The sequence below is a fragment of the Sinocyclocheilus grahami genome, unplaced genomic scaffold (genome assembly GCF_001515645.1).
Source record: "Sinocyclocheilus grahami isolate Dianchi unplaced genomic scaffold, SAMN03320097.WGS_v1.1 scaffold76.1, whole genome shotgun sequence".
Classification (NCBI taxonomy): domain Eukaryota; kingdom Metazoa; phylum Chordata; class Actinopteri; order Cypriniformes; family Cyprinidae; genus Sinocyclocheilus; species Sinocyclocheilus grahami.
The window spans coordinates 1561676-1586117 of NW_015505255.1; the positions used below are offsets into that span (position 1 = coordinate 1561676).

The 24442-nt window shown below is 37.7% G+C and overlaps 5 protein-coding genes across 6 annotated transcripts in view; 3 read left to right on the forward strand and 2 right to left on the reverse strand.

Annotated features, from left to right (window-relative positions):
- Positions 1–7772: 7772 nt before the first annotated feature.
- LOC107585964 (transmembrane protein with metallophosphoesterase domain-like) lies at positions 7773–11476 on the forward strand. 2 transcript variants are annotated; one of them, XM_016273158.1, is made up of 6 exons: positions 7773–8047; positions 8600–8880; positions 9237–9347; positions 10307–10472; positions 10581–10720; positions 10857–11476. In XM_016273158.1, exons 2-6 carry the CDS (start codon positions 8673–8675, stop codon positions 11045–11047), a joined length of 816 nt encoding a protein of 271 aa, XP_016128644.1. In that variant the 5' UTR covers positions 7773–8047; positions 8600–8672; the 3' UTR covers positions 11048–11476. The 2 variants fall into 2 exon arrangements, with proteins under 2 accessions (XP_016128644.1, XP_016128643.1); XM_016273157.1 differs by having other exon boundaries at positions 7773–8880.
- Positions 11477–12138: 662 nt separating this feature from the next.
- exosc6 (exosome component 6) lies at positions 12139–13379 on the reverse strand. The gene has a single exon (XM_016273260.1). The coding sequence runs from the start codon at positions 13078–13080 to the stop codon at positions 12268–12270; it is 813 nt and encodes a 270-aa protein (XP_016128746.1). The 5' UTR covers positions 13081–13379; the 3' UTR covers positions 12139–12267.
- On the forward strand, positions 13212–18820 carry slc38a8b (solute carrier family 38 member 8b). Its single transcript, XM_071582384.1, is given in 11 exon segments — positions 13212–13238; positions 14275–14403; positions 15580–15778; positions 15908–16064; positions 16250–16354; positions 16508–16565; positions 16743–16846; positions 17148–17321; positions 17416–17615; positions 18223–18274; positions 18460–18820. Coding segments are annotated over 11 exon segments (1308 nt in total). The 3' UTR covers positions 18563–18820.
- Positions 18821–19595: 775 nt separating this feature from the next.
- LOC107586016 (gamma-secretase subunit Aph-1b-like) lies at positions 19596–21085 on the forward strand. The gene is made up of 5 exons (XM_016273228.1): positions 19596–19612; positions 19698–19868; positions 20577–20650; positions 20728–20850; positions 20933–21085. The coding sequence occupies exons 1-5, from the start codon at positions 19596–19598 to the stop codon at positions 21082–21084; spliced, it is 537 nt and encodes a 178-aa protein (XP_016128714.1). The 3' UTR covers position 21085.
- Positions 21086–21339: 254 nt separating this feature from the next.
- The window catches only part of LOC107586017 (probable E3 ubiquitin-protein ligase HERC1), a 53118-nt gene continuing 50015 nt past the window's right edge, over positions 21340–24442 (reverse strand). The window contains exons 74-76 of the mRNA XM_016273230.1: positions 22547–22699; positions 22095–22400; positions 21340–21996 (exon numbers count right to left, since the gene is read on the reverse strand). Of these exons, the coding sequence (XP_016128716.1) occupies positions 21811–21996; positions 22095–22400; positions 22547–22699 (645 nt within the window). The 3' untranslated portion in view covers positions 21340–21810. The remainder of the gene's footprint in view (positions 21997–22094; positions 22401–22546; positions 22700–24442) is intronic.

A 24442-nucleotide genomic window follows, 5' to 3' on the forward strand; every position in this document is an offset into this window, starting at 1 on the left:
TTGCAGGTCAATGGGCAACAGTGTTTAAGGTTGGTAAACACGTGTACACGGATGCATATAATACTACCTGCCTGACATTGGCATGTGTTATACAGGTGTCAAAGTTGTGCAGAATTAAAGGAAGAAACCACAAAGACAGTGCCAGAAGGATGCTGGACAGGTAAAGCCTACAAAACGTGCAACATTAATCAAACATTGTGGTGTCAATATTCAATACTCAATAACGCAAACCAGAAATTTAAAAAAGAATTCCTTTACTGGTCATTTTGAAATGTCAAACTTTGTCCGCAATTGTTAACCACCTCAATCCGTATTATATTTTAGGGTTTTAAAAAAATTCCCTCATGTCCAAATTCAACATGAAGGGGGGTGGTCCGCTGCACAAAGAGGCATTTGAAAAGACTGCACTGTTCTCGGTCATCAGAGGTGTGTGTATAAACACAATATTTACCAGAGAGCTTCTCTCTTTTTTAACACACTGAATGGTGATACACAATATATATCTCGTTGTTGTTTTTAGTTGGCATCCAAGCAAAAGAGATGACTCCCTGTCACAATTAGTGTAATTAAAGTAAAAAATTATGTCAAGCTTTTCTTGTGCTTTTTTTTCTTTCTTTCTTATTTGGCAGATGCTGTGATGACCAACTTCCCGGCAGCAACAGAGTTGGACTTGAGGAATGCAGTTGGGAGGCATTTTAAACAAGAAATAAAACCAATAATGAATAATTTCCTTTTAAGTTCACTGTTGGTTGTTTTATTTGTTAAAAGTAAACCAACAAAAGGGTTCATCTTCTTTTTTTTATGTTGTCATTTATCCGTAATGTTTTAATGTTAAGTGTGATAACATGTTCTTGATTTGTATTAGATTTTTTTTTCTTTTAAATATCGTAAGTTATTTCAAATATTTTTTTTCATTTTTATATTTTTATTATCTTAAGTTGTTAAAAATTCCAGATTTTTTATCATAATATTTATATTTAAGTGTATTGTATTTAGACAATTTAATTTTGTCATTAATTCTTTTGTATTTTTATCATTTTGTATTGTCTTTAGTTGTCAAATTAAATTTTTCTTACTAAAAGCTGTATATTGAATTTGTTTGGATGGATTGCCATTTTGTCGTCTTTTAGACGTATATATGTAGTCGTTTAATAACGGTCTAATTGATGACTAGTCTATATTTGGGCTATGATTAGACGTCTATAAATTTTCACTGACAGCCCAAATTTAGCCTAGATGTCTGGGCTGTGTTTAGATGGCTAATAGACGTCTTTTAAACGCAAAATTGCTTGCTGGGTTCAGATATGTGACCCTGGACCACAAAACCAGTCATAAGTAGCACGGGTATATTTGTAGCAATAGCCAGTCCATTCTTCAAAACTTAATATTTTATTAGTAGTATGCATTGCTAAGAACTTCATTTGGACAGCTTTAAAGGCGATTTTCTCAGTATTTTGATTTTTTGCACCCTCAGATTCCAGATTTTCAAATAGTTGTTTCTCAGCCAAATATTGTCCTATCCTAACAAACCATATATCAATCAATGGAAAGCGTATTTATTCAGCTTTCAGATGTATTATGTATGTATGGTTTTGCATGGTTGCGTGGTCCAGGGTCACATATGATGATCATCTTGTGAGAGACCCAATTCCTCAAATATAAATGCTGTTTTGCATGAATACATTTGACACTGTGTGTGAGTATTGAGACATCACAAAGACAACCTGAATTTTTTCTATTTAAAGTTATTGTCACATTATTATATCAAAATATTTTTTTATATCACATTATCAAACCAAAGTTATCCGACCTAAATAAATAAATAGCTTCCAAATTAAAAAAAAGAAAAAAAAAAAAAGAATAGAAATGGAGTGTTGGTTACAAAATTGTAGCAAACATTGGTTATAAATGTAGCAAACATCTCATTCTTAGGGGGTAACGTTTTAAGATACTGAAAAATGATTACAAAAATATTTGTGCTAATAATATTGAGATCCTTTTCAATCAGAATTAAAGGGGTCATATGATGTGATTTAAATTTGTCCTTTGTCTTTGGAGTGTTACAAGCTCTTGGTGCATAAAGAAGATCTGTAAAGTTACAAAGACTAAAGTCTCAAATCCAAAGAGATATTCTTTATAAAAGTTAAGAGTCCTAACTGTGGGGGCTAACACGCCCCCACATATCTAAGTCATGATGTGGGAAGATTTGCATAACGCTGCCCAAATGTTCACGCAAAGAAAGAGGGTATAACTTTTATTCTCACTGTAGTATTGTTGTTGCCGCTGCTGCCATGTCGTGAAGCCGCTGTGTGTTTCGTTGTGAAAGCGAAACTACTTTGTTTGGCCTTCCAAAAGAGGACGATATCTGCTTCGTCATGCCTAGAGCTGATCCGTGCTGGTCGCTGAGGAAATAGCATCAAATTCGTGCTGTGGATCGGCTTTCACCGTGGACGAAGTGGAGTCCAGCCCGGGGTCGTCACATGTGACTGCCGCAAGCCCGTCGGCCACCGCTCACTCAGGCCCGCCGTGTGTGACACTGTGTGTTTCGTTGTGAAAGCGAAACTACTCTGTTTGGCCTTCCGACTAGAAATCAGTGGTTAAGTTGTATTTACAACACTGTTCCAGAACAGTTCAACCCAAATATTCAGATGTGTGCAGCACATTTTATGGAGTACGTTTCCTGATCCTGGTAGAGTAGACTACAATGCCGGCTGTTCTGACTCACAGACTGTAAGTATGTTTTTATATTTAAAGAATTTGCCACTGATGATTCAAACGTGAGTTTTGGGCAGTGTAGAGTAGGGCTTGTTGTTTGTCATTTCTCTGATCACAAATGCAGACATGGTTTTATGTTTACGCGGCACAATGCAATGCAACGCAACACGTAAAAAGACAGTATAAGTCATTATAATCCATAATTATGTCCCCACTGGATGCAACAAATGCCTCATTTGTAATAGGTTTTAATGTTTTTGTCTCGTTGCTCCGGTGTTGTGTAATATTCAGTTCCTGTGAAAAACTGTTCCAGTGGGTGGAGTTTACGTGATTATTCATTAGTTCCCCTAATGTGGGCGTGTCCTTGAAACAACGCGCAAACGAACAGAACTGAAAATATCAGTGCAGGCTTCTGAAATCACTACGTGTTTAATGGATTATTTCGAAAAGGTTATGAAGTATCAATGTGTAGCATTAAAGCATTAACTGCAACAGTGTCAAAACCGCATAGTTTGTTTAATAATATGATAAATCGTCTAAGCTGTTTTGCCTGGTTGATTACAGCAAAACAAACAATAATCGAACTTATGCTAACCTTGGCTAATAAAGTTTTTTTTTTTTTTTACGTGTTTAGCTTTTATGTATTTCATTTGTGGTGCTTTAATTGATGTATTTATTTATTTGAATAGATTAGCCTACCTAGTTGTCATTGGTGACTAGTACACTGTAAAAAAAAATCCGTAAAATTTACGGTAAAAAACGGCAGCTGTGGTTCCTGGAATTTTACCGTAAAAAATACGGTAGCAACGTGGTTTTTTACCGTAAAAAATACGGTAGCAACGTTTTAGGTTTTAACTTAAATTTACAGTTAAATATACCGTAATTTCATTAACTGATATAATGTTAATATCACAACCTATTGAAGTACTGAAATCTGTTTTGCACCTTTGTAATATACTGATAACCACCAAATGCAGGAGGGGATGAGAAAGTCACATGATGAACCAAAGCCCATCACAAGCAGCTTTTAAATAATAACATATATAGAAGGTGCACAGTGTCATTCACACAAACACTAAACACCATCATGGTAACACACATGAAACTGAAATAATGCAATAAACATTCATTTAACAACATTAGGTGTAACACACAACCCTAATATACAAAACTGATAAGAAAAACTAAGAAGAAACAGTTATTTCAACAAAAAAACATCAAATTTGAAATGTAATGCAGGGAATTCTGGGAATGTCAATTTACGGTTATTCACTGTAAATTATACGGTCTTTTTCACTTCCAAAAACGGTATACTACCATAAAATTAATGTCCATAACATGTAATGTCCAATATAGTTTTTCACCGTATATAGTAGGGGAATTTACCGTTAACCATTTAACAGGTTTTTACTGTAGCATTTTTACAGTCTTTTAGCGTTAAATTCACAGTCATTTTTTACAGTGTACTGCAGTGTGTATACAATGCCTGAAACAAACCTCTACAAATATAACTTATCTGTGGCCTAATAAAATGAGTATAAACTAGCCGGGAGAGAGTATCCTGTGTCATTCATTAATTTTAGTTTATTTTGTATATAGCCATTGTTTCTGTTACTTACATAAGCTACATGCCTACTGATAAAATGTTTCTTGTAGTTAAAATGTTAATATTGTAATCATTATAATTTGTAATTGATTATATAATACAGTGCATAAACCTTAAAGCATTATTCTGATGGCACAGTCTTCTTGGACATAAAGAAGGAGGACACCTCTAGGTCAGCAGCTACTCCAAGAATATTATTTTTTAAATTTGGATAAGAAATCATACATATGTCATCATCAATAGTGTCATAATATGGCTTTGATTTGCTTTTGTGATATTACCACATACATTTATCGTCATGTAAATTCAAAATCTTGTTTCAGACTGGATGTGGAGCTTAAGTCACTGGTAGCTGATCATTGTGTGAACTGAACACACACAGAGGCTTTATTCATTGAGTGCCAAGGCCCTGTTTTAATAATGATCTCAGATACATTTGTAGAGGTTTGTTTCAGGCTTTGTATACACACTGCAGTAGTCACCAATGACAACTAGGTTGGCTGATCTATTCAAAAAATTAATTAATTAAAGCCCCACAAATGAAATATACAAAAGCTAAACAACTATATTAGTCTAGGTTAGCATAAGTTATTTGATTATTGTTTGTTTTGCTGTAATCAATCAGGCAAAACAGCTTATAGACGATTTATCATTATTACACAAACTATGCTGTTTTGACACTGTTGCAGTTGAGTGATTCTATAATTGCAGGTACATTTGGTATCCGAAGTCATCATTTTTTTTCTGCTTTTTTCAAAAGGTTATATTTTTTTATTATTTTAATACTGTGTTACTCATTTGAATTACAAGATGTTACAGTCCATAACAATATAATATGTTTTGCAAAAAGTGTCTTAAATAGCTGAAAATCATGATTTCTTGTTGTCCGAATTAGTCAGTGCATTTTTTCCATCATGTATCATTGTATAATCAAAATATTTTATTGTACTTTTCTTTTTGTAATATTTCATTCATTTTATTTATAAAAGCCCTAAAGAGTCATTTACCTAATTCTACAACATTTAAAAAAAAACAAAAAAACTTTTTTCTTATAAAAATGTGTGTCCTTAATCTTGCGTCAACTCTGTTACCGTACCATACTTTGCCTTTAAATTAGTGGAATTATCTCCCACAACTATGTAAGATACAGGACATTACGTCATTTTCCCTCACTGTTAAGATCTGAAGCACTGAAAAGTCTATGTGCTCTCTCTAAGAAAATATTTTAATCTAAAAAGTTCTTACACCAAGAGTTATTTTATAAAGTGTCAAATCTATTACCACAATATCAAAAGGAAAACAGTTTTTTTCATTGATCACACCGTTTTATTTAAAAGTCTTTTAATCATGATTTCATTAGTGCCATGTGCTCTTAGCATTTATGCTAGCAAGTGGAGTTTTTGGCAAAAAATAAATAAAATTGTCAATTCTGTTACTGGTCAAACTCTGTTACCAAGTTAGAGTACCAATGCTGACAATGCGGTAACAGAATTGACAGTCCATCGGACAATTATGTCAATTCTGTTACTTTACAATTCTGTGACATAAAGGGTCAACTCTGTTTATGAACTATTTCACAAAAAAAAACAATACAATTGTTGTTTAAAATCTAATAAACATTATTGATTTATTTTTGCACCCTTATAATATTTCAACAACATTTCTTTTTTTAACTGGATATTGTATATAATACATTTTCAGATGAATAATATTCACTCCAAGTGGACGGTTCTGTGAAGACAGGTATTTTTTAAGGTATGCATAAGTGAAATATTATCTCAGTTTCAAGTGATAGAATGTAAGGACTGTTTGTCTAATGAAACAAGAAGGATTTTTTCCTGTTATCATCTATTGTTATTTCTACACATTGGCTAATTTGTCCGTAACGGAGTTGACAAACAATACCATAAAGACATCTGTTTTTTCATTAAAAGTAAAAAAAAAAAAAAAGTAAGTAACTTGTGTTTGGCAAGGACTGAATTATTAAAATTAAATATGTTTTCAATAAGATACTGAAAAAAAATCTGTTAGTGAAATTTTTTTTCTTAACTTTCTGCCAAATGTATCTCCAATTATAGAATCACCCAGTTAATGCTTTAATGCTACACATTGATACTTCATAACCTTTTCGAAACCTGTTCGTTTGCGCGTTGTTTCAAGGACACGCTCACATTAAGGGAACTAATAAATAATCACATAAACTCCACCCACTGGAACAGTTTTTCACAGGAACTGGCTGTGTCCGAAATCGCCCCCTATACACTTAAATAGGGCACTATTTGAGGGAACAGCCATTTTTAGTGGTGTCCGAAACCATAGTGGACGTTCTCGTAATGTACAACACGGGTGTAAATTCATTGTAAATTGATTATTAAATTGTTTGATTAGGGTTTATACATAATTTCCGTGACAGAGTTCAAGATAAATCCTTTAATCTTACTACTAGTTTCAAATGATTAATAAACAGCAAGCACAAACTATGCAAAAGCGGCATTCCTTCCGGTGCACTCAGTGTCCGAGTTCACTACTCGTTTTCATTCACTCCTTCTAGTGGACTGAGCTAGTGACCTAATGTAGGGAATAGTGAATGAGGGTATAGGGGGCGATTTCGGACACAGCCACTGAATATTACCAACCGGTGTTCCGGTGAATTCACTTTCTATCAACATAAGGTATATTTCACGTTGTTTGTCAAATACATAAGTAGAATGTATTGTTTATGGAGGTTTTATAGCTCAGTCTTTCGTGGCTTAGGCTACAGCTAACTTTATCTTTGAGAAACTCTGTATAACAGCTAATGCGTCAAGTTTAATAAACTAATTTCTACGGTCGTTTACATGATTATATTACTGTTATGTTGTTGTTGGTGTGTGTCGGGGTTGTCACACAACCGTATGTTTTCCATAAATAAACCATATTGCACTGTACAATACTGTGTTGTTGTTATTATTATTAAGCTACTCACCTCTAGAAGAACGTTCATCTACAGAGGTGATGCATTTAAGTGTCATCATTATGTGTAACAACTTTAATCGACAGAACAGTCCCATACACCGAAAACACAGGGGCAACAGATTTTCCCAAAGGCCTGAGAAATATGGTTCCCCCCTCCCATATTCCCTTCTGAGGCTTCATAAAGCACTGCAGTGATGCTGAAGGGGAAACAGGGGAACTGAATTCACCGGGACAAGGCATCACAGTATGTGAGGGGCGTAACATTTCTGTCTCACGCTTGAGGTAGGTACTTTTCTTTTCAGAAAGGCGGGGCATAGAGGAGACACAATAATGTACAGTATGTGGAAAATAATGTGTTTTTTTTATACCTTAAACCGCATAAACACATTTCATTACACCAAATACACAAAATAATGTTCTTTTTAGCAGCATCATATGACCCCTTTAAGAGCGTCACATATTTGCCGCCTCTGTAATGTGACGAGCCAATGAAATTAGCGCACTCTTGTCACGCAGAAAGAGACGCTGTCAAAAGACCGACGTGTTTACATTTAATTTGTTTACACGATTGCGAATTGTAGTGGACGTTTATCAAGCTTGAGTGTGTAGCAATGTCTATATGCCCTTTCTAGTAGGAAACCGCAACAGTATTCTTCATGTTGTTATCGTAGCAGCCATCAAAGCTCTTGCAGCGTCTTTGTCTGCGGGAGTAGTTTTGTGTTGTTCTCTCCCATGTCCCAGTTAAAGAGAATGACTCAAGTGAATTGACAGGTATGAGGAGCTCTTTTATCTTTCTTATAAGTTATACCGTGCTGTCATAAGAATGAATGTAGCATAGTTGCAACAGACTGTGCCGGGGTCAGTGACCGAGCACATACAGCACATGACGGTCAGTATGTTTGGATTTGGGCGCCTCTCCGCCGAGGGGAAAGTAGGAATCGCATCGGGAGTGGTTTTTTTCTCTATGCTTATATCCAGAACATTACTCTCAGAGCGGGTGAACAAAAACACTCGCGCTTCGTTGTTTCGCGTTCAGTTTCTCCTCTTCATCAACTCGCTGCTGCTCCTCGGCTCTCTCTACATATGGAAGCGCGTGGTGCGGCGGCTGTGCGGAGCCAGAGGTGCACCTTCTGTCCCTCAGAGATGTTGGCGTCTTCTTGTCCTGCTGTTTCTTACTCTGGTGCACGGGAGCTACCTATGCATGTTTTTCCTCGTGGACACGGAGCCACACTGGTTATCATTGCTGAGTTTCTCCTGTTTGGGCGTTTATGTCATCCTACTGTTCTTCCTGTTTGTTTTTGGCTGCCTTATCCGCCTTCGCAGGCTTCTCTCCCGCAGCCGAGGAGGAGAAGAGGATGCGGTCGCGAGCGGATCAGTCAGTCATATAGTGTTGGCAATGATATTAACAGCAATACTGGCAGTGTATGGGTTGGTAAATGCAGCCCAGCCACCACGAGTAATTGAGGTGGAGATCCCAGTAGAGAAGCTCCCTGAGTCTTTGAACGGGCTCAGGTTGGTGCTTCTGTCCGACATACATCTGGGACCTACAGTAGGCCGCTCCAAACTGCAGCGCATTGTGACTATGGTGAATGAGCTGAACCCAGGTAATTACAATTATATGGTATCCGTGTAATCTTTAAAGAGTTAAACGGATAGCACACCAAAAAAAAGTAAATTCTGTCATCTTTTACTCTCCCTCGTGTCATTTCAAACCTGTATGACTGTCTTTCTTCTGTTGAACCTAAAGATATTTTTAAGAGTGTTGGTAACCAAACTGTATCCATTCCCATTTACTTCCATTGTATTAAAAAAATCGAAATATCTTTGTTCAACAGAACAAAGTGATTGTTACAGGTTTGTAACTACATGCAAATGATGCCAGAAGTTTCATTTTTTTGGGTGGACTATCCTTTTAACATGCACCTGATATTGATTTTACTCCTTGTGTTTGTTGCTGTAGATGTGGTGGTGATTGTCGGTGATCTGACTGACTCTCAGGTGACTCGATTGAAGAGAGCTGCAGAACCACTGGGACAGATGAAGGCTCAACTGGGCTCCTATTTTGCTACAGGTCTGTCTTAGTAGCTGTTTGATACATGATGTTTTATTAAAGGGGTCATCAGATGCCCATTTTCCACAAGTTGATATGATTCTTTAAGGTCTTGATGAAAATTCTATAACATACTTTGGTTAAAATGTCTCTATGGCAGCGTAAAACACCCTCTGTTACAAGCGATCAGTTTCATTGCATGTCCCTTTAAATGATAATGAGCTCCGCTCACCCCGCCCCTCTCTTCCATGGGGTGGTGCACTGTTCTCTGAGAGAAGGTAAATTTTAGCCTCATTCATCGTGAAACTTGCTAACTAGCACATTATTAGGAAAGGCAATTTGCAAAGATTCATAAAAGAACCTTATACTCACTTCTTCTGTAGATGAAGCTGGATCACGAATGATTCGCGCGAACATAGTCACATTTAGGTAGATCGGGGGCACATTCCCTTCAAAAACAAACGTAATCCACTGCGTCTTCAGCGGCTCAGATGTCGGGAGTAAATGACGATTGCCATCTTCATTATTTCATCCAACAACAAAGCACCTCAATCGCTTGGGAGACAATCTTGTCTACACCCACTCCGGTTCAAACAACATATAAAAGTGAATTTTGCATCCGATGACCCCTTTAACAAAGTTCTTGAGGAGCAAGTTCAGATAATTAACCTAATTAATATGAGAGGAGCACAATCAGTAATCAATCCAGTTAACAAGATAAGGGGTGTATATATACACAGCAGACTTACCTCTGTTCCTTGACAGTTTTCCAGCATCCCTCCATCACCCAATCTCCGCACTTACAACTATTCCTATCCTAATTCTTCGGACCAAAATTCCGAGCTCGGAGCCCTCCCCTCGGATAGCACGCCAAATACGCATATCCTTTACTCTGTTTATTATATGTAAGTGAACTAGTGAAAAGGATGTAAATGAACATTTTGTGCACATCTTCACATTCATTATTGTGTGACTTTCAGGCAATCATGACTACTACACTGCCGATGTTGAAGGCTGGTTTGATCTCTTGCGCTCAATGGGGATTCAGGCTCTTCATAACAGCCATGCAAAAGTGTTCCGTCCTGAACAAACGCAAGACTGGATTTGCCTTGCTGGCATTGATGACCTCGAGGCCCGCATGCTTCGGTCAGTTCACATTGATGCCATTGTCAGGCTCATTTGAATACATACAAATCTGATGCATATTGTGTGCCTTGTACTGGGCTCTTGTTCATGGTGTTGCTTTGTTTAAAGATACCCAGGCCATGGCATGGATGTTGAGAAAGCTCTCAGTGGCTGCAGTGCAGAGAGTCCAATTATTCTTCTTGCACATCAGCCTCATGCTGCCAAACAGGCCCTCCAGCAACGGCCAGACATCAGTCTGGTACTCTCAGGTATGTAAATAAATATCAATTCAGTTTTTTGGATCTCTTAGATTCTTTGGTGTTTTGTAAAATGAAAATGAGTATTTTGCTGGAGCTTAATTTCTGTCCTCTCTTGGACTCAAAATGCAATTTTGCATTTGTGTAGGTCACACACACGCTGGTCAGCTGTTCCCCCTCACCATCCTGGCATTCCTGATGAATCCATTTTTCTGTGGACTCTACCGTGTCTCTGAACACACCATGGTCTATGTGACCCCTGGAACCGGTCATTATGGCATTCCGATGAGAATTGCAAGCCGTTCAGAAATTACAAACATTATATTGAAACGTGCTTGAGAGCCTCACACTGTGCAGTGCAGGGATCAAACACACAATTGCATCCATACATGTTCATTACCTCATTTCCCTGCATGCTGTCACATTTATACATGTATTACATAGTAATGTATGCATAATTATGCGCTATATCGGTCAAATATACTAGAGTTTGCGCTACAATTTGCTTGAGCAATCTTACAAGCGATCTGTTTTACTATAGAGAATAAGACACATTTTACACGTTTTAGTTGCCATCTATTTTCTTAATGTGGTATTGTAATTTGTTTGCCAAAACATGCTAAAAATCCAAGCACTTTAATATTTGAATATTCACATTCCAAAAGTGCCAGTTTATTTTAAATTACTAGATGTATTTTTACTGTTTCACTCGGGCCCCTTTCATCAGTTTTAATGATAGTTCATTACAATCCAAATTAATTCAGTGCACTGTTTCGACTGTCACATTTGTGTGAGTCTATCAGGGACTTCATTAATTATCTGTTCTGACAAAAATTTTAATTAAAGGTTATTACTCTAGCAAATCACCAGTCTCAAAATGCATCTTTTCTAAAAATGCCATGTGAGCTGCATGTTGTTTTATATATGTGACGCTGGACCACAAAACTAATCATAAGTAGCACGGATATATTTGTAGCAATAGCCAACAATAAATTGTATGGGTCAAAATGATAAATTTATATTTTATGCCAAAAATCATTAGGAAATTAACTCATGTTCCATTAAGATATTTTGTAATTTCCTACCGTAAATATATCAAAACTTAATTTGATTAGTAATATGAATTGCTAAGAACTTAATTTGGACAACTTTAAAGGTGATTCTCTCTCTTTTTTTTTTTGCATCCTCAGATTTTCAAATAGTTGTATCTCAGCCAAATATTGTCTTATACTAACAAATCGTACATCAATGGAAAGCTTATTTATTCAGCGTCCAGGTGATGTATATCTTTCTGACTGGTTTCTAAGGGTTTTAATAAAACACTTATGACTGGTTTTGTGGTCCAGGGTTACATATTTGCAAACATACCTACCGCATAAAAAACAGCAACACTTGTGGAATGAAGAAATAATAGAAAATATATTTGCAACTTCAGATACGTTTATTTCATTAGTACTACGCTGTTGCACTTTTAAGTGTAGAAAGCATGATAAGCAATGCACAAACAATATATTCACTTTTATTTTCCTCAAAACTTTAGGATCGTGGCAAGTAAAAGTCTATTTTTCGGGTGGAGGAGCTTTCTTCTTCACGGCCCGCGTCAGCGCTTGCTGTAGCACCGGATAGAGTTTGTGACAGCCATCCATGCAGGTTCTCACAGCATCGGCCAGTGTGTCTTCCCGCATCTCTCCGTCCGCATTCAGACCAGACACTTGATTCAGATTGGGAAGCAGGGCCACGGTGACACACCCCTGGTTCTCCCCGTAACCCTCCAGCCAGCTCCCACACTCCTCTGAGTCTGAAGGGTCAACGAGACACGTGTTTCCATTCTGCCGCAGCGCACAACCCAACACCACATCATACATTTCAATACCGCCATCCGCCAGGGCCATAGAGGCGCATGTCACCGCATGCGCAAGGATCGAGCCGTCGTTCTCCAGAACCATGACATTAACCTCAATCTGAGAGCGCGGGTACCTGTGTAGGCAAACCCCTGGCTGCAAGCCCTCCAGTAGAGTCTGGGACAGATCTCTTTCCTCGCTGCCTTGGATCCAGGCACCCCGTTTCAAACATGAAAACGGCGCGAGCCTAAAGTCGCAAACAAGGCGACCGGTTTTCATGTCTGTTTCGTCCTTGCGTTCAATTTCTCTCGGCCCGTACACCGAGCATATAATCTTGGTGTTTCCAGCCTCGAGGTATGCGGAGCCCTTAGCCTGGCTGATAAGCCCGCAGCGCGCAAACACCGGCCGCACCTCTCCATTCCCCCGGACGCCTTGCCTGCTGCTGGCCTTGGGAGCTTTGTCCGGAGAAAGAAAGAGCAGCGGGGACTGCGACTCCTCCGGTCCACGGATACGTTTTGTGTCAACAGGCATTTTCAATAAACCCACGTGTTTACGGGAACATTACTTCTCAGGAGCGAAACTGTTCAAGTCTTGCTCGAGGAATCAAATGCGACAGGAGACTGCTAGTTACGCTCTACCGCCATCTGTCGGATAGGCGTGACATGACACAGCGGGAAATCGAGGTCTCAGTTTGGGATGTTTCATTTCAAAGTTATATTTTGCTGCGTATTATTCATATTTTTATAAACCACACAAGATCATGTTTGTTCTTCTGAATGCATAGCCTAGGCCTATATGTCTATATGTTGCTCAACAAACTCTGACAGCCATGTAGCCTAACACATTCTGGAAGTTCACAAACAGCCTATACTTAATTTTCATTGCTTTGTGAACTTCCATCACTTTGTTTTGTTCACCTCTTTAAAAATAAATGAAATAACGCTTATTCCTGAGCCCAGTCTATTCTTTGGCTCCTGTCGGCCTACAATATTCAATGTAAATGTAATGTAAGACTATAGGCTACTTTCTATATAGCCTATTTACATTCGCCTACATTTGTAGTTTTACTGTTTTAAATGAAATATATATTTGCAATATAAATGTAGACATGCTATTTTATGAATATTGTCTGATTGGAATCCGGTAATGGCTTTTTAAAAGTAAGAGAGCCTCCTCACCATTAATAAATTAAATTAATATTCTTTACAAATCCGAATATTATGTAGTGGAAAAAAGTAAACGAAACAAAGAAATGGGAGTTCACACACAAACAGAGTTTGTTTTAGGCCCTTTAAGAGGCACGTGCCTCAAGTAGCGCTTCAAGTGAATGTTTGTTCAATGGGTTTAAACAGGGGCGCTGTACTTTATAAAATAACTCCGAATTCCTCTTGTTGTAGTCAAAACGAGGGTCTCGTTTGATAAAGAAGCTTAAGTAGTCGCTCCAGTGTGAAATCAGCTGCGCATTCCTCCTAACATGCATCTTTAGAAAAACAATAATTTACTCGGAACCCACCGTTACAAACGCTAGCAAGTCTATACAATATTTCTCACCTTGGGATGACATTTTTAAGGGGTCTTACTTGAGACAGCCTCACTCACTGTACTAAACTGAACAAGTGCGGATGCTTTGGACGCAAACGCTCCAGAGGGAGGCTTCCTAATCGTTTTCGTATTAGAATACAACAGAGCTGGGGAATTGTGATTATTTTCGTCTTTCGCACCGAGCATGGAGGTATCCGCAGCATCAGTCTGCTGTCCAGGCCTGCGCGGGGTTCGGACGTCCCGCGACTCCTTAACTTTCCATGGGCCTTTGAGAAGGCTGGCGGCCTGAACACAGCCATCACTGTGGAGATGGTGCGTTGTAATTCTGATAGGTGTTAAGTCATTTTTGCTCTAGGCACGCGCACAGGTATAATCCTACTACAACAAAAATAACTTGTCAGGCTGGAAGACCAGTTGGCCATCCAGCTAAACCAAACAAACTTAGGCTGGTTTATCTCTTTTCTTTTCTTTTCCAAATTATTTTATTTATTTTTTCATATTACTTTTGTAAAGATGATCTTAAACCACTGAACACTTGTTGATCTTGCTGTACAAGCATTTGTGTGATATTTTCAAACCATCCTTTGAGATATTATTACATTCAGTAGCCTACTGGTCAAAAGTTTTGATTAAGATTTTTTTAATGATTTTGAAGAGAAATCTCTGATATTCTGTAAGGCTACATTTGTGATCAAAATACAGTAAAAACGGTAATACTGTAAAATATTATTACAGTTTAAAATAACTGCTTTCTATTTTAATATGTTTTAAAATGTAATTTATGCCTGTAATGGCAAAGCTGAAATTTCAGCAGTAATTACTCCAGTCAGTGTTACATGATCATTCTAATATGCTGATTTGGGCTCTGTAATAGTTCTTATTATGGTAATTAAAAACCGTTTTAGTCATACTTTTTGTCAGTATTCTCTGAGGAATAGAAAGTTTAATGAATGGCATTTATTTTATTCCTTATTTACTTGTTCTATTTTTTTTTTATTATCTGTGTTTTTTGTTCTGTCACTGTCATTCTGTTACACTGTGGAGCTTCTGTCACGAAAACAAATTCCTCGTATGTGTAAACATACCTGGCAATAAAAACTCATTCTGATTCTGATTCTGATTCTTCTGATTTAAAATAGAAAACTGTTGTAACATTATAAATGTCTTTATTGATACTTTGATCAAATTAGTGTGCCCCTGCTGAATACATTTTTTTATTTATTTATTTATTCTTTTTTAAAATCTTACTTATCCCAAACTTTTGAATGGTAGTGTATCACAATTTCCACAAAAAATATTAAGCAGCAAAAACTGTTTTTCATTGAAAGATGGTAGGTTTTTTAAAGGAAACTATAATGTGCAAGGAACTTTTAGTAAAAGCAGCCCACATAAAGCCTTATATAAAGCAGTGCTTATGAGGATACAGCTGAACAAGAATATGAAGATTGTGAGGCTTAAAGCAATCAAACATTTTCCTCTCTTTCTCAGGTGTCTCTGGTATTTCTCATAAGTGGGTTGGTCATTCTCGGCTACGCCTCATCAATCAGTCGGCACAAGACGTATCATGATGTGGTACGAGAGGTGTGTGGACAGAGGATCGGCCATCTGTGTGAGATTTGCTTTGTTTTCAACCTCTTCATGATCTCGGTGGCCTTTTTGGTGGTTGTGCAGGATCAGCTGGATAAGCGTAAGTTGTGTGTGCTTTGTGTTGTTCCGTATGAGTCATTATGTTTCAGTGTGAGTAACTGTAACAGGTGAATGTGTATATATACACATGACAAAGACCCTTTTGAACATAAGTGTCTGTGTGTTTCAGTGTGTCTGTCTCTGTATGAGACCGTGACGGGAAATACAGAAGGAGAGATGCCATATCACTGGTACACATATCACCGTTTTGCACTATTTGTCATGTGCCTCATTATCATCCTTCCACTCTCTGTACCCAAAGAGATCGGCATCCAGAAATACACCAGGTGTGTTAAAAGCTGACATATATCTGCTACTCCCTAAATATTTTTTTATACCACCTTCTTGCCTTTTTAATTTCTAGTGAAAAGTACTACATATTTCCCTCAATCTCCCATCACTGTCCCACTTTAACCTGCTGTATCCATCATTAACTCTTAATGTTTCTTTGTGTTTAATGCTTTGTGTCCAGTGTATTGGGAACTCTGGCTGCTACATACCTGAGTGTAGCTATTATCGCAAAATATTATCTAAAAGATGAGCACACAGCAGACCTCACACCAGAGCACAGTCAAGGGTGAGTTATATGTAAAGAACATGTTTTCCATAAAGTTGAGTTCATGTATATACACTGTAAAAAATGACAGTGAATTTATTTACGGAATTTTTTTTACAGTGTATTATTCATAAGAGTTTAATATCAGTGGTTTGTTTGGGTTATTTGTAACAGATTAGACTCATGGGCCTCTATGTTCAGTGTGGTCCCTACTATCTGTTTTGGTTTCCAGGTCAGATTCTCTAAAAAATTATTAGATAACAATCAGTATGCAGATATTATTTCTGTGCAGAGATAAAATTATTATTTCTTTAAATCAACGGTGCACTATTTGCAAATTTCTGTGTTGTACTTTTGACCATTGTGATTGCTGAAAGCTCATAAACTGTAATCTTTATTTATATTACAGTGTCATGAAGCTTGTATTGCTACATACAGAAGCATGTAAAACAAAAAGATTACACACTGGGTTTTCATCTCAGTCACTTCTATGATTTTCTGCCTCTCTCACAGGTGAGTCATATTTGTAGAGCTCAATCTATAGTGTTATTATTATAAATATTTTCCTGTAAGTTTTTGAGTTTTAAATAAGAGACTGACACTTTGTTGCAATATGGCAGGTGTGTTTGGTTTTCTTACATTTGGGCGAGAAGTAGCCTCAGATATCCTGATGTCATATCCTGGAAAGCAGCATCATCTCAGTCACTTCTATGATTTTCTGCCTCTCTCACAGGTGAGTCATATTTGTAGAGCTCAATCTATAGTGTTATTATTATAAATATTTTCCTGTAAGTTTTTGAGTTTTAAATAAGAGACTGACACTTTGTTGCAATATGGCAGGTGTGTTTGGTTTTCTTACATTTGGGCGAGAAGTAGCCTCAGATATCCTGATGTCATATCCTGGAGTCCATGTAGTGATGATTATTGCTAGGCTGCTGTTTGGGATTTCGAGCGTCACCATCTATCCTATAATACTGCTGCTGGGAAGGTACCGTAAACCACAAATAAATATGCATATAGCTCCCTACACACACACACTGTGTACACACACTCATGTGTCAATGATTGCGTCTTGTTCACAGGTCAGTGATTCTAACTCAAATATTGCGCTTTTGGGAACGACGGGCCATAATTACATCTGTGTTTGAGAGTCGGTGCCGTCTGATTCTAACAATTCTCTGGATCACTGTGACTCTCCTCATCGCCATCTACATACCAGACATGAGTGAGGTCATCAGCGTAATCGGGGGAATTAGCGCTTTCTTTATATTTATTTTTCCTGGTGAGACACTCAATTAAACAATTACAATCTCACCAGTACACATTAAGCATGCATACATACTCTACCGTTCAAAAGTTTTGGGTTGGTAAGATTTATTCATATTTATGCTCACCAAGGCTGCATTTATTTGATCCAAAATACAGTAAAAACGGTAATATTATGGAATATTAATACAATTAAACACTTTTATTCCTGTGATGGCAAAAGCTATATTTTCAGCATCCGTTAATCTAGTCTTCAGCGTCATATGATCCATCATCTTATATGAAATCATTCTTATATGCTGATTTGGTGCTCAAGAAACATTTCATATTATTATTATTGCAGTTGAAAACAGTTGTGCTGCCTAATGTTATTGTGAAAGCTATGAAACATTTTGTCAGAATTCTTTGATAAATAGAAAGTTTAAAAGTACAGCATTTATTTGAAATAGACATCTTTTGTAACAATGTAAAAGTATTCAATTTGAATTAATTTAACGCATCCTTGCTAAATAAAAGTATTAATTTATTTGGGGGAAAAGGAAGCTTTTGAATGATAGTGTACATACATATACATTCAAACAGACTGTGAGATAATATTGACCAAACTGTTTTTTTTTTGGTAGGGCTGTGTCTCATTTTTGCCATGCAGACAGAGCCTATAAATCACAGGATCAGGTGTGTAACATCTTATGTATGTTTAAAGAGAGCCAAGTCAAGTCATTTTAATTTCCTGACTATTTCCTCTGGTCTTTTATTCTAGCCGTTTTCATATATTTATAGTGTGTCTAAAAATACAGTTTTGAATTACTTTCTCCCTTTTACACACACCTTCTTTAATTGATTTAGTTTGTTCCTTCCAGAGCTCTCTTGACAGGGTGGGGTGTGGTGACGGTCGTTACTGGAGCTTTTATCTTTGGCCAGAGCACATCTATAGCTGTTATGGAGCTGATGCACAAGTTTTAATTTACGTCATGGTCTTCATCATTTGGAATATTATTGTCTTGATAAAATGTGTTTATATATTTGATTGATGAATGATAAACCGTATGATACTTGAAACTGGGGAAGAGTAGCAGCTACATGTTTTAGAAGAAAATATCACTCCACAGTGCCTTATGCTTGTATTGCTGATACTGCTCAGTTTTATATGTTGTGTGTGTTTGTGCGTGTGTGATTAAGAAAATGTGTTGGAGGATTTTTGCTTATATATGTATTATATTGCGTAGGTTTAGACAAGAAAAGTTGGTTTATTTAAATGTGTTATATGGAATGAATATTGAAGTATATGAATACAAATATAAAAAATTACTTTGGAATATTTGCAATAACTTATTCAAATGTATTAACATTTGCTTTAATGTGAGTGCGTATGAAACACTGTTCTTGATTTGGTGTTGTAATGCCAAAAATGAAATTAACCAGGAACATTTTTTAATTGTGCTAATTTGACCATATTAATCTTTTTAGAACATCATTTTTTTATGTGTCTAATGTGGATAGTGAGAGCTGTTGTACTGTAAACAAGAATTCATGCATTCAAAATAGGTTTGGGTCAAGTTCGTAGGACAATAGCAGGGTTAAATAATGCTGGAAAGAAAAGGAATTCAGTGGGTGAGGTTAGAAAACCGATCCCAAACGCATCGGGTCACATGACAAGGAACCGGATTACATGACGTTCTTTTAAAGTTTATATTCATAAAAAAATTGTTTCCACAATTTCTGAAGATCATATGACTCTAAACACTAGTATAATGGCTGCTGAAAAAATCAGCTTGCGGTTGTAAAATGTATTTAGAGAAATGATTTGTTTTAAATTGTAATAATATTTCTCAATGTATTTTTGATCAAATCAGTGCAGCCTTGGTAAGACTTGTTTAAAAAAACATTAAAAACAAGAATCTTACCGACTTCAATCGTTTGACCGTAGTGTAGATTTTGAACAAGAGGGTGGATTTTAGTTTTGAGCGAGCTACTCCTTTAAGAGCACTAGCAAGCAATGGAATGTGGAGGGAAGCACGTTTTGGTGACTGGGAATTTTTGAGCAGTTTTTAAAAAAATATATGTGACAGCATTTGTAACATGATTGTGTTTGTTTCAGGGCTTTCTTCTGGCTGGTGTCTTTGTTGCTGTCCTCTCTTGTGTGGTTCATCACAGTTCAGATCAGCAACAAGAACAGTGCAGCTCAGCAGAGAGGGCTGCTCATCTTCGGGGTTGTGCTCTCTGTGCTGCTTCAGGAGACTTTCAGATATGGTTACTACAGATTGCTGAAGTAAGAATTACCTGTTCATTTTCTGTGTTTGAAAGGAGCCACATAATCAGTAAACCTAAATATAATGGAATATCGTGTTCTTGAGCATTGACTGCATTAATATAACACTCAACAGTGGCAGGGCTGTATTTTATGTGTTAGCTTTGAGGTCATGTGAATGCTAGTTTACACTTGAACCTACACTTCACTTTTAGATAAACACATTTGAAATGTGCTGAATTTTCAGCAGCCATTACTCCAGTCTTTAGTGACACATGATTCTTCAGAAATCATTCTGATATGCTAATTTAGTGCTCAAGAAACATTTATTATTATCATCAGTGTTGAAAACAGTTGTGCTGCTTAAGATTTTTGTGGAAACCGTGATGCATTGTTTTTTTTCAGGATTGTTTGATGATTAGAAATCTCAAAAGAACAGAATTTATTTGAAATAGTAGAGACATTTATAATGTTACAAAGTATTTCTGTCAGTCAAAAGTTTTAATTTCTGTAAAAAAAAAACACAAACTGTTGCGCTGTCTCACCCAATCTTCCTGTTTCAGTAGGAAACACTCAACACAAGACAGAAAACATTATTAAACAATCCCTCTTCAGATTCCATGGGGTCTTTAAATAACTAAAATATCCCGCTGGTGAATCACATTGGCGTTCAGTGTTGGTGTTGTGTTGGAGGGTTGTTGTTAACGTCTGTTATTGTATCTCTCCCAGGAAAGCAAATGAAGGCCTGTTAGCGCTCAGTCAGGAGGACACCATGCCCATCTCCATGCGGCAGCTAGCTTATGGTAAACATCCATCACATGCTTCTTCAAGTAGTCCAATAAACAGCCAGTGTTTAAGTGTGTGCGTCGTTGGTTTGCAGTGTCCGGTCTGGGCTTTGGCTTCATGAGCGGAGCGTTCTCTGTGGTCAACATACTCTCTGATTCCTTGGGACCGGGAACCATCGGTATCCATGGCGACTCTCAGCATTACTTCATATCCTCAGGTAATGAGATGCCAGTTAGTGTTTAAAGCCTGGGAATCATATTGAGTGACTCAAGCATTCAGCATATGCTTTCTCTCCACAGCTTTTATGACACTGGCCATTATCTTGCTGCATATGTTCTGGGGGGTTGTTTTCTTTGAGTCATGTGAGCGACAGAGATGGTGGGCTCTTGGAGCAGTAGTCATCAGTCATCTAGTAGTATCATGTCTGGTAGGTGAACACCACATGAAGTAATGCAGCGGTTCCCAAACTATATATATATACAGTGGGTACGGAAAGTATTCAGACCCCCTTAAATTTTTCACTCTTTGTTAAATTGCAGCCATTTGCTAAAATCATTTAAGTTATTTTTTTTCCTCATTAATGTACACACAGCACCCCATATTGACAGAAAAACACAGAATTGTTGACATTTTTGCAGATTTATTAAAGAAAAACTGAAATATCACAGGTCATTTTGTGCTTTTGAATTTGTGACCAAAAATGCCGTTTCAGATTCAAACATTTATTGCATCTGACATGAGAAACCTGGTGTAGGTGGTTCAAAAAATTCAAATAAATACAGATACTCATGTAAAACAATCTCATAATGAAGCATTATACACAATGTACAATTCCTTTTTTTTTGTCATTCTATACATTTTTTTTTTTTTTTATAAAACACTTTCATGCAGAATATCTTGAAAAAAAAGGTAGAGCCAAAAAAGAATGAATAGTGGAGAAAGACTGCGCTTCAAAGTAAAGAGAAGGAATATACATCAACACATGTGCGAGTGTGTAAACAGATTGTGCGGCCCTCCCAAATTCAGTTTAATTGCTAAGAAACCAAAAGAGAAAGAAAAACACTTCATTATGTGTTTAAGATGTATATGTTAAAACATCGGTAAAAATCATAAAAGCCTGCTGCGAATACTAAACCGAGTCCTACACAGACTGTTTATACGTGTGCATGCAGGGGGGTCAGTAATCTGTGTCCGACCCCTCTGCGTTGTCCACATTGCGGGAGAGCATGTAGTTGTCCATGTCGATAGAACGGCAGTTATTAATAGCATAACGCAGCCGCTCCGCCATGACCGACTGGCTAGAGTAAGGTGGGAGGCGGAGCTGGAAGAAGCACGTCTGAGAGGTGGGAAGACTATCGTACGGCTGAAAAACAGCAAAAACACATGTTGGTATATAAACACACATTAGCCGCTTTTCCACCGGCTATAAATGTCCATTCATAAAAACAGACATATTCTTACCCGGTCCACCTTCATGATCTGGAATCTTTGGGATATATCAGCAGTGTTAGCTGGCAGACGGGAGCGTCCCGAGACGAAGCGCATGAAGAGGACTCTCTCCTCATTGGAGAACTCCTCCAGCGTCTGCCAGAACCACTGCATCAGCTGTTGCTGTTCGTCCACCTCCCTGTAGCGGACCACCTTCTTCAGAACCTCCACACTGATCTCCGGCAGCCCGCAGACCATCTGCTCCAGCTGCCGCGCTGTTAGTAAGGAGAGCAAGGGAACAGGCACGATCCAGGACATGCCCTCACGCACCGCCGCCACCTAATGCACGTTCAGAGGGGAACGCAACAGAAGAGATGAATAACAGGATGAGATGACAAGTCATTATCTAGGTGTGGATACACTCCCGCATATTCAAAGAAAGGATACAGTGATTTAGACACAAATGAGAGTTGAGCTGAACACACCTGGCGATCCATTTCATGCAGGCGATAGTCAATGGCATGCTCTACATACTCCTTCCTATTGGAAAAGGTCAGTGGTATGCTGTTTCCTCCGGGGATGATGGGAACCATTTTCCCATCAGCACTTTGGCCAACAAATGTGTCCAGTGGAATCATCTACATATATATAAAAAAAAGAAAAACAAATGAATAAAGAAATATACACTAAGTAATAAAGTCAAAGAAATTAAACCAATTAAAAAAGAACTTCCTATGAGTCCATGTTTTAAGTAGACATTTTAACATTTGAAATCCCCCAAGTTACTTCTGCTCATTTTCAACCTCTTTTATTTATAGAAACTAGGACATTAATAATAAATTAATTTAATACTTAAATATTTATATAAATATGATTAATTATATGTATAATACTAGTAGTAGTAATAATAATATTTATTTAAATAATAAAAATAATTCAAGTCTGTAATTGTGCAAGTTTTAATAACCATGTTCTTGATACTTAATTACCAATTAATGTATGACTTTCCTAGCCATTTATGGTTAAAGGGATTTTAAATCAGGGTTCTTGCACCCTGAGGTTTCTGGGCTGGCAGTCGGTCGTTTCACTGCACAGCACCTACATTACTGGGAAACATCAACATCCGACCCCTGGGTTCTGACGACTCTGAACAGGGGATTCACTGTGCAGTTCCGATGCCGGCCTCTAAAGTTTTCAGGGATTCTTCCGACAGTCGTCAAAGATGCAACCAGTTCAATGGCCCTTTCCATGGAAATTTGTTCGCTGTTGTTGAAAGGAGCCATAGAAAAAGTTTCCCCTCTCAGACAGAGGGACGGTTTTTACTTAACGTACTTCCTTGTTCCAAAAAAGGATGGCGGTTTCCGGCCAATTCTGGATCTTCGACGCCTCAATATGTTCCTAAAGTGTCTTCGTTTTCGAATGTTACGCACAGTTGACGTTCTTCGATCTGTGATGAAAGGAGACTGGTTTGTGAGTGTAGACTTGAGGGATGCATACTTCCATGTTCCCATTGCTCCCCACCACAGGAAGTTCATAAGATTCCGTTTTCAGGGTCAAGTCTATCAGTTCAGAGTCCTGCCATTCGGGCTGTCTCTAGCTCCTCGTGTTTTCACGAGATGCATGAATGCGGCTCAGTCTCCTCTTTGGTCCAAGGGCATGAGGATTCTGCCTTATTTGGACGATTGGCTGCTCTGTGCCCCAACGAAAGTGCACACGCTAAGCGATACCAAGATTATTCTGGATCATATATAGAAGCTAGGCCTTACTGTGAAAGAAACAAAAAGTAATTTGGTTCCGGAGCAGACCATAACCTTCATAGGGATAACACTCAATTCTGTCGCAATGTCTGCCACACTGTCTCACACTCGAACAGTCAGCATTTTTCAGTTGTTGACTTGTTTCCGTCTGGGGGCAAGGATACCTTATGGTGTCCTTTTACAACTGATGAGGATGTTAGCTGCCGCCACATCCGTGATCAGAATCAGAATCAGAATCAGAAAGAGCTTTATTGCCAAGTATGTTTGCACATACAAAAGCAGACCATAACCTTCATAGGGATAACACTCAATTCTGTCGCAATGTCTGCCACACTGTCTCACACTCGAACAGTCAGTATTTTTCAGTTGTTGACTTGTTTCCGTCTGGGGGCAAGGATACCTTATGGTGTCCTTTTACAACTGATGAGGATGTTAGCTGCCGCCACATCCGTGATCAGAATCAGAATCAGAAAGAGCTTTATTGCCAAGTATGTTTGCACATACAAGGAATTTGTTATAGTGTCACAAACTTCCAGTACACTGAGACAACAACAACACACTAATAATAAAAGTGAGATGTGAATAAAATACACATGCATAAATATAAACCACAAAAAAAAAGAA

What these genes read in the sequence shown, in the direction of transcription:
- LOC107585964 (XM_016273157.1), top strand. Translation starts at nt 8,160, where the DNA reads ATGACGGTCAGTATGTTTGGATTTGGGCGCCTCTCCGCCGAGGGGAAA. An exon ending in GGTGAATGAGCTGAACCCAG is followed by an intron (nt 8,881 to 9,236) that starts GTAATTACAATT and finishes TTGTTGCTGTAG; the next exon opens with ATGTGGTGGTGATTGTCGGT. An exon ending in GGGCTCCTATTTTGCTACAG is followed by an intron (nt 9,348 to 10,306) that starts GTCTGTCTTAGT and finishes TGTGACTTTCAG; the next exon opens with GCAATCATGACTACTACACT.
- exosc6 (XM_016273260.1), bottom strand. Translation starts at nt 13,080, where the DNA reads ATGCCTGTTGACACAAAACGTATCCGTGGACCGGAGGAGTCGCAGTCC.
- LOC107586016 (XM_016273228.1), top strand. An exon ending in CATGCGGCAGCTAGCTTATG is followed by an intron (nt 20,651 to 20,727) that starts GTAAACATCCAT and finishes GTTGGTTTGCAG; the next exon opens with TGTCCGGTCTGGGCTTTGGC. An exon ending in GCATTACTTCATATCCTCAG is followed by an intron (nt 20,851 to 20,932) that starts GTAATGAGATGC and finishes TTCTCTCCACAG; the next exon opens with CTTTTATGACACTGGCCATT.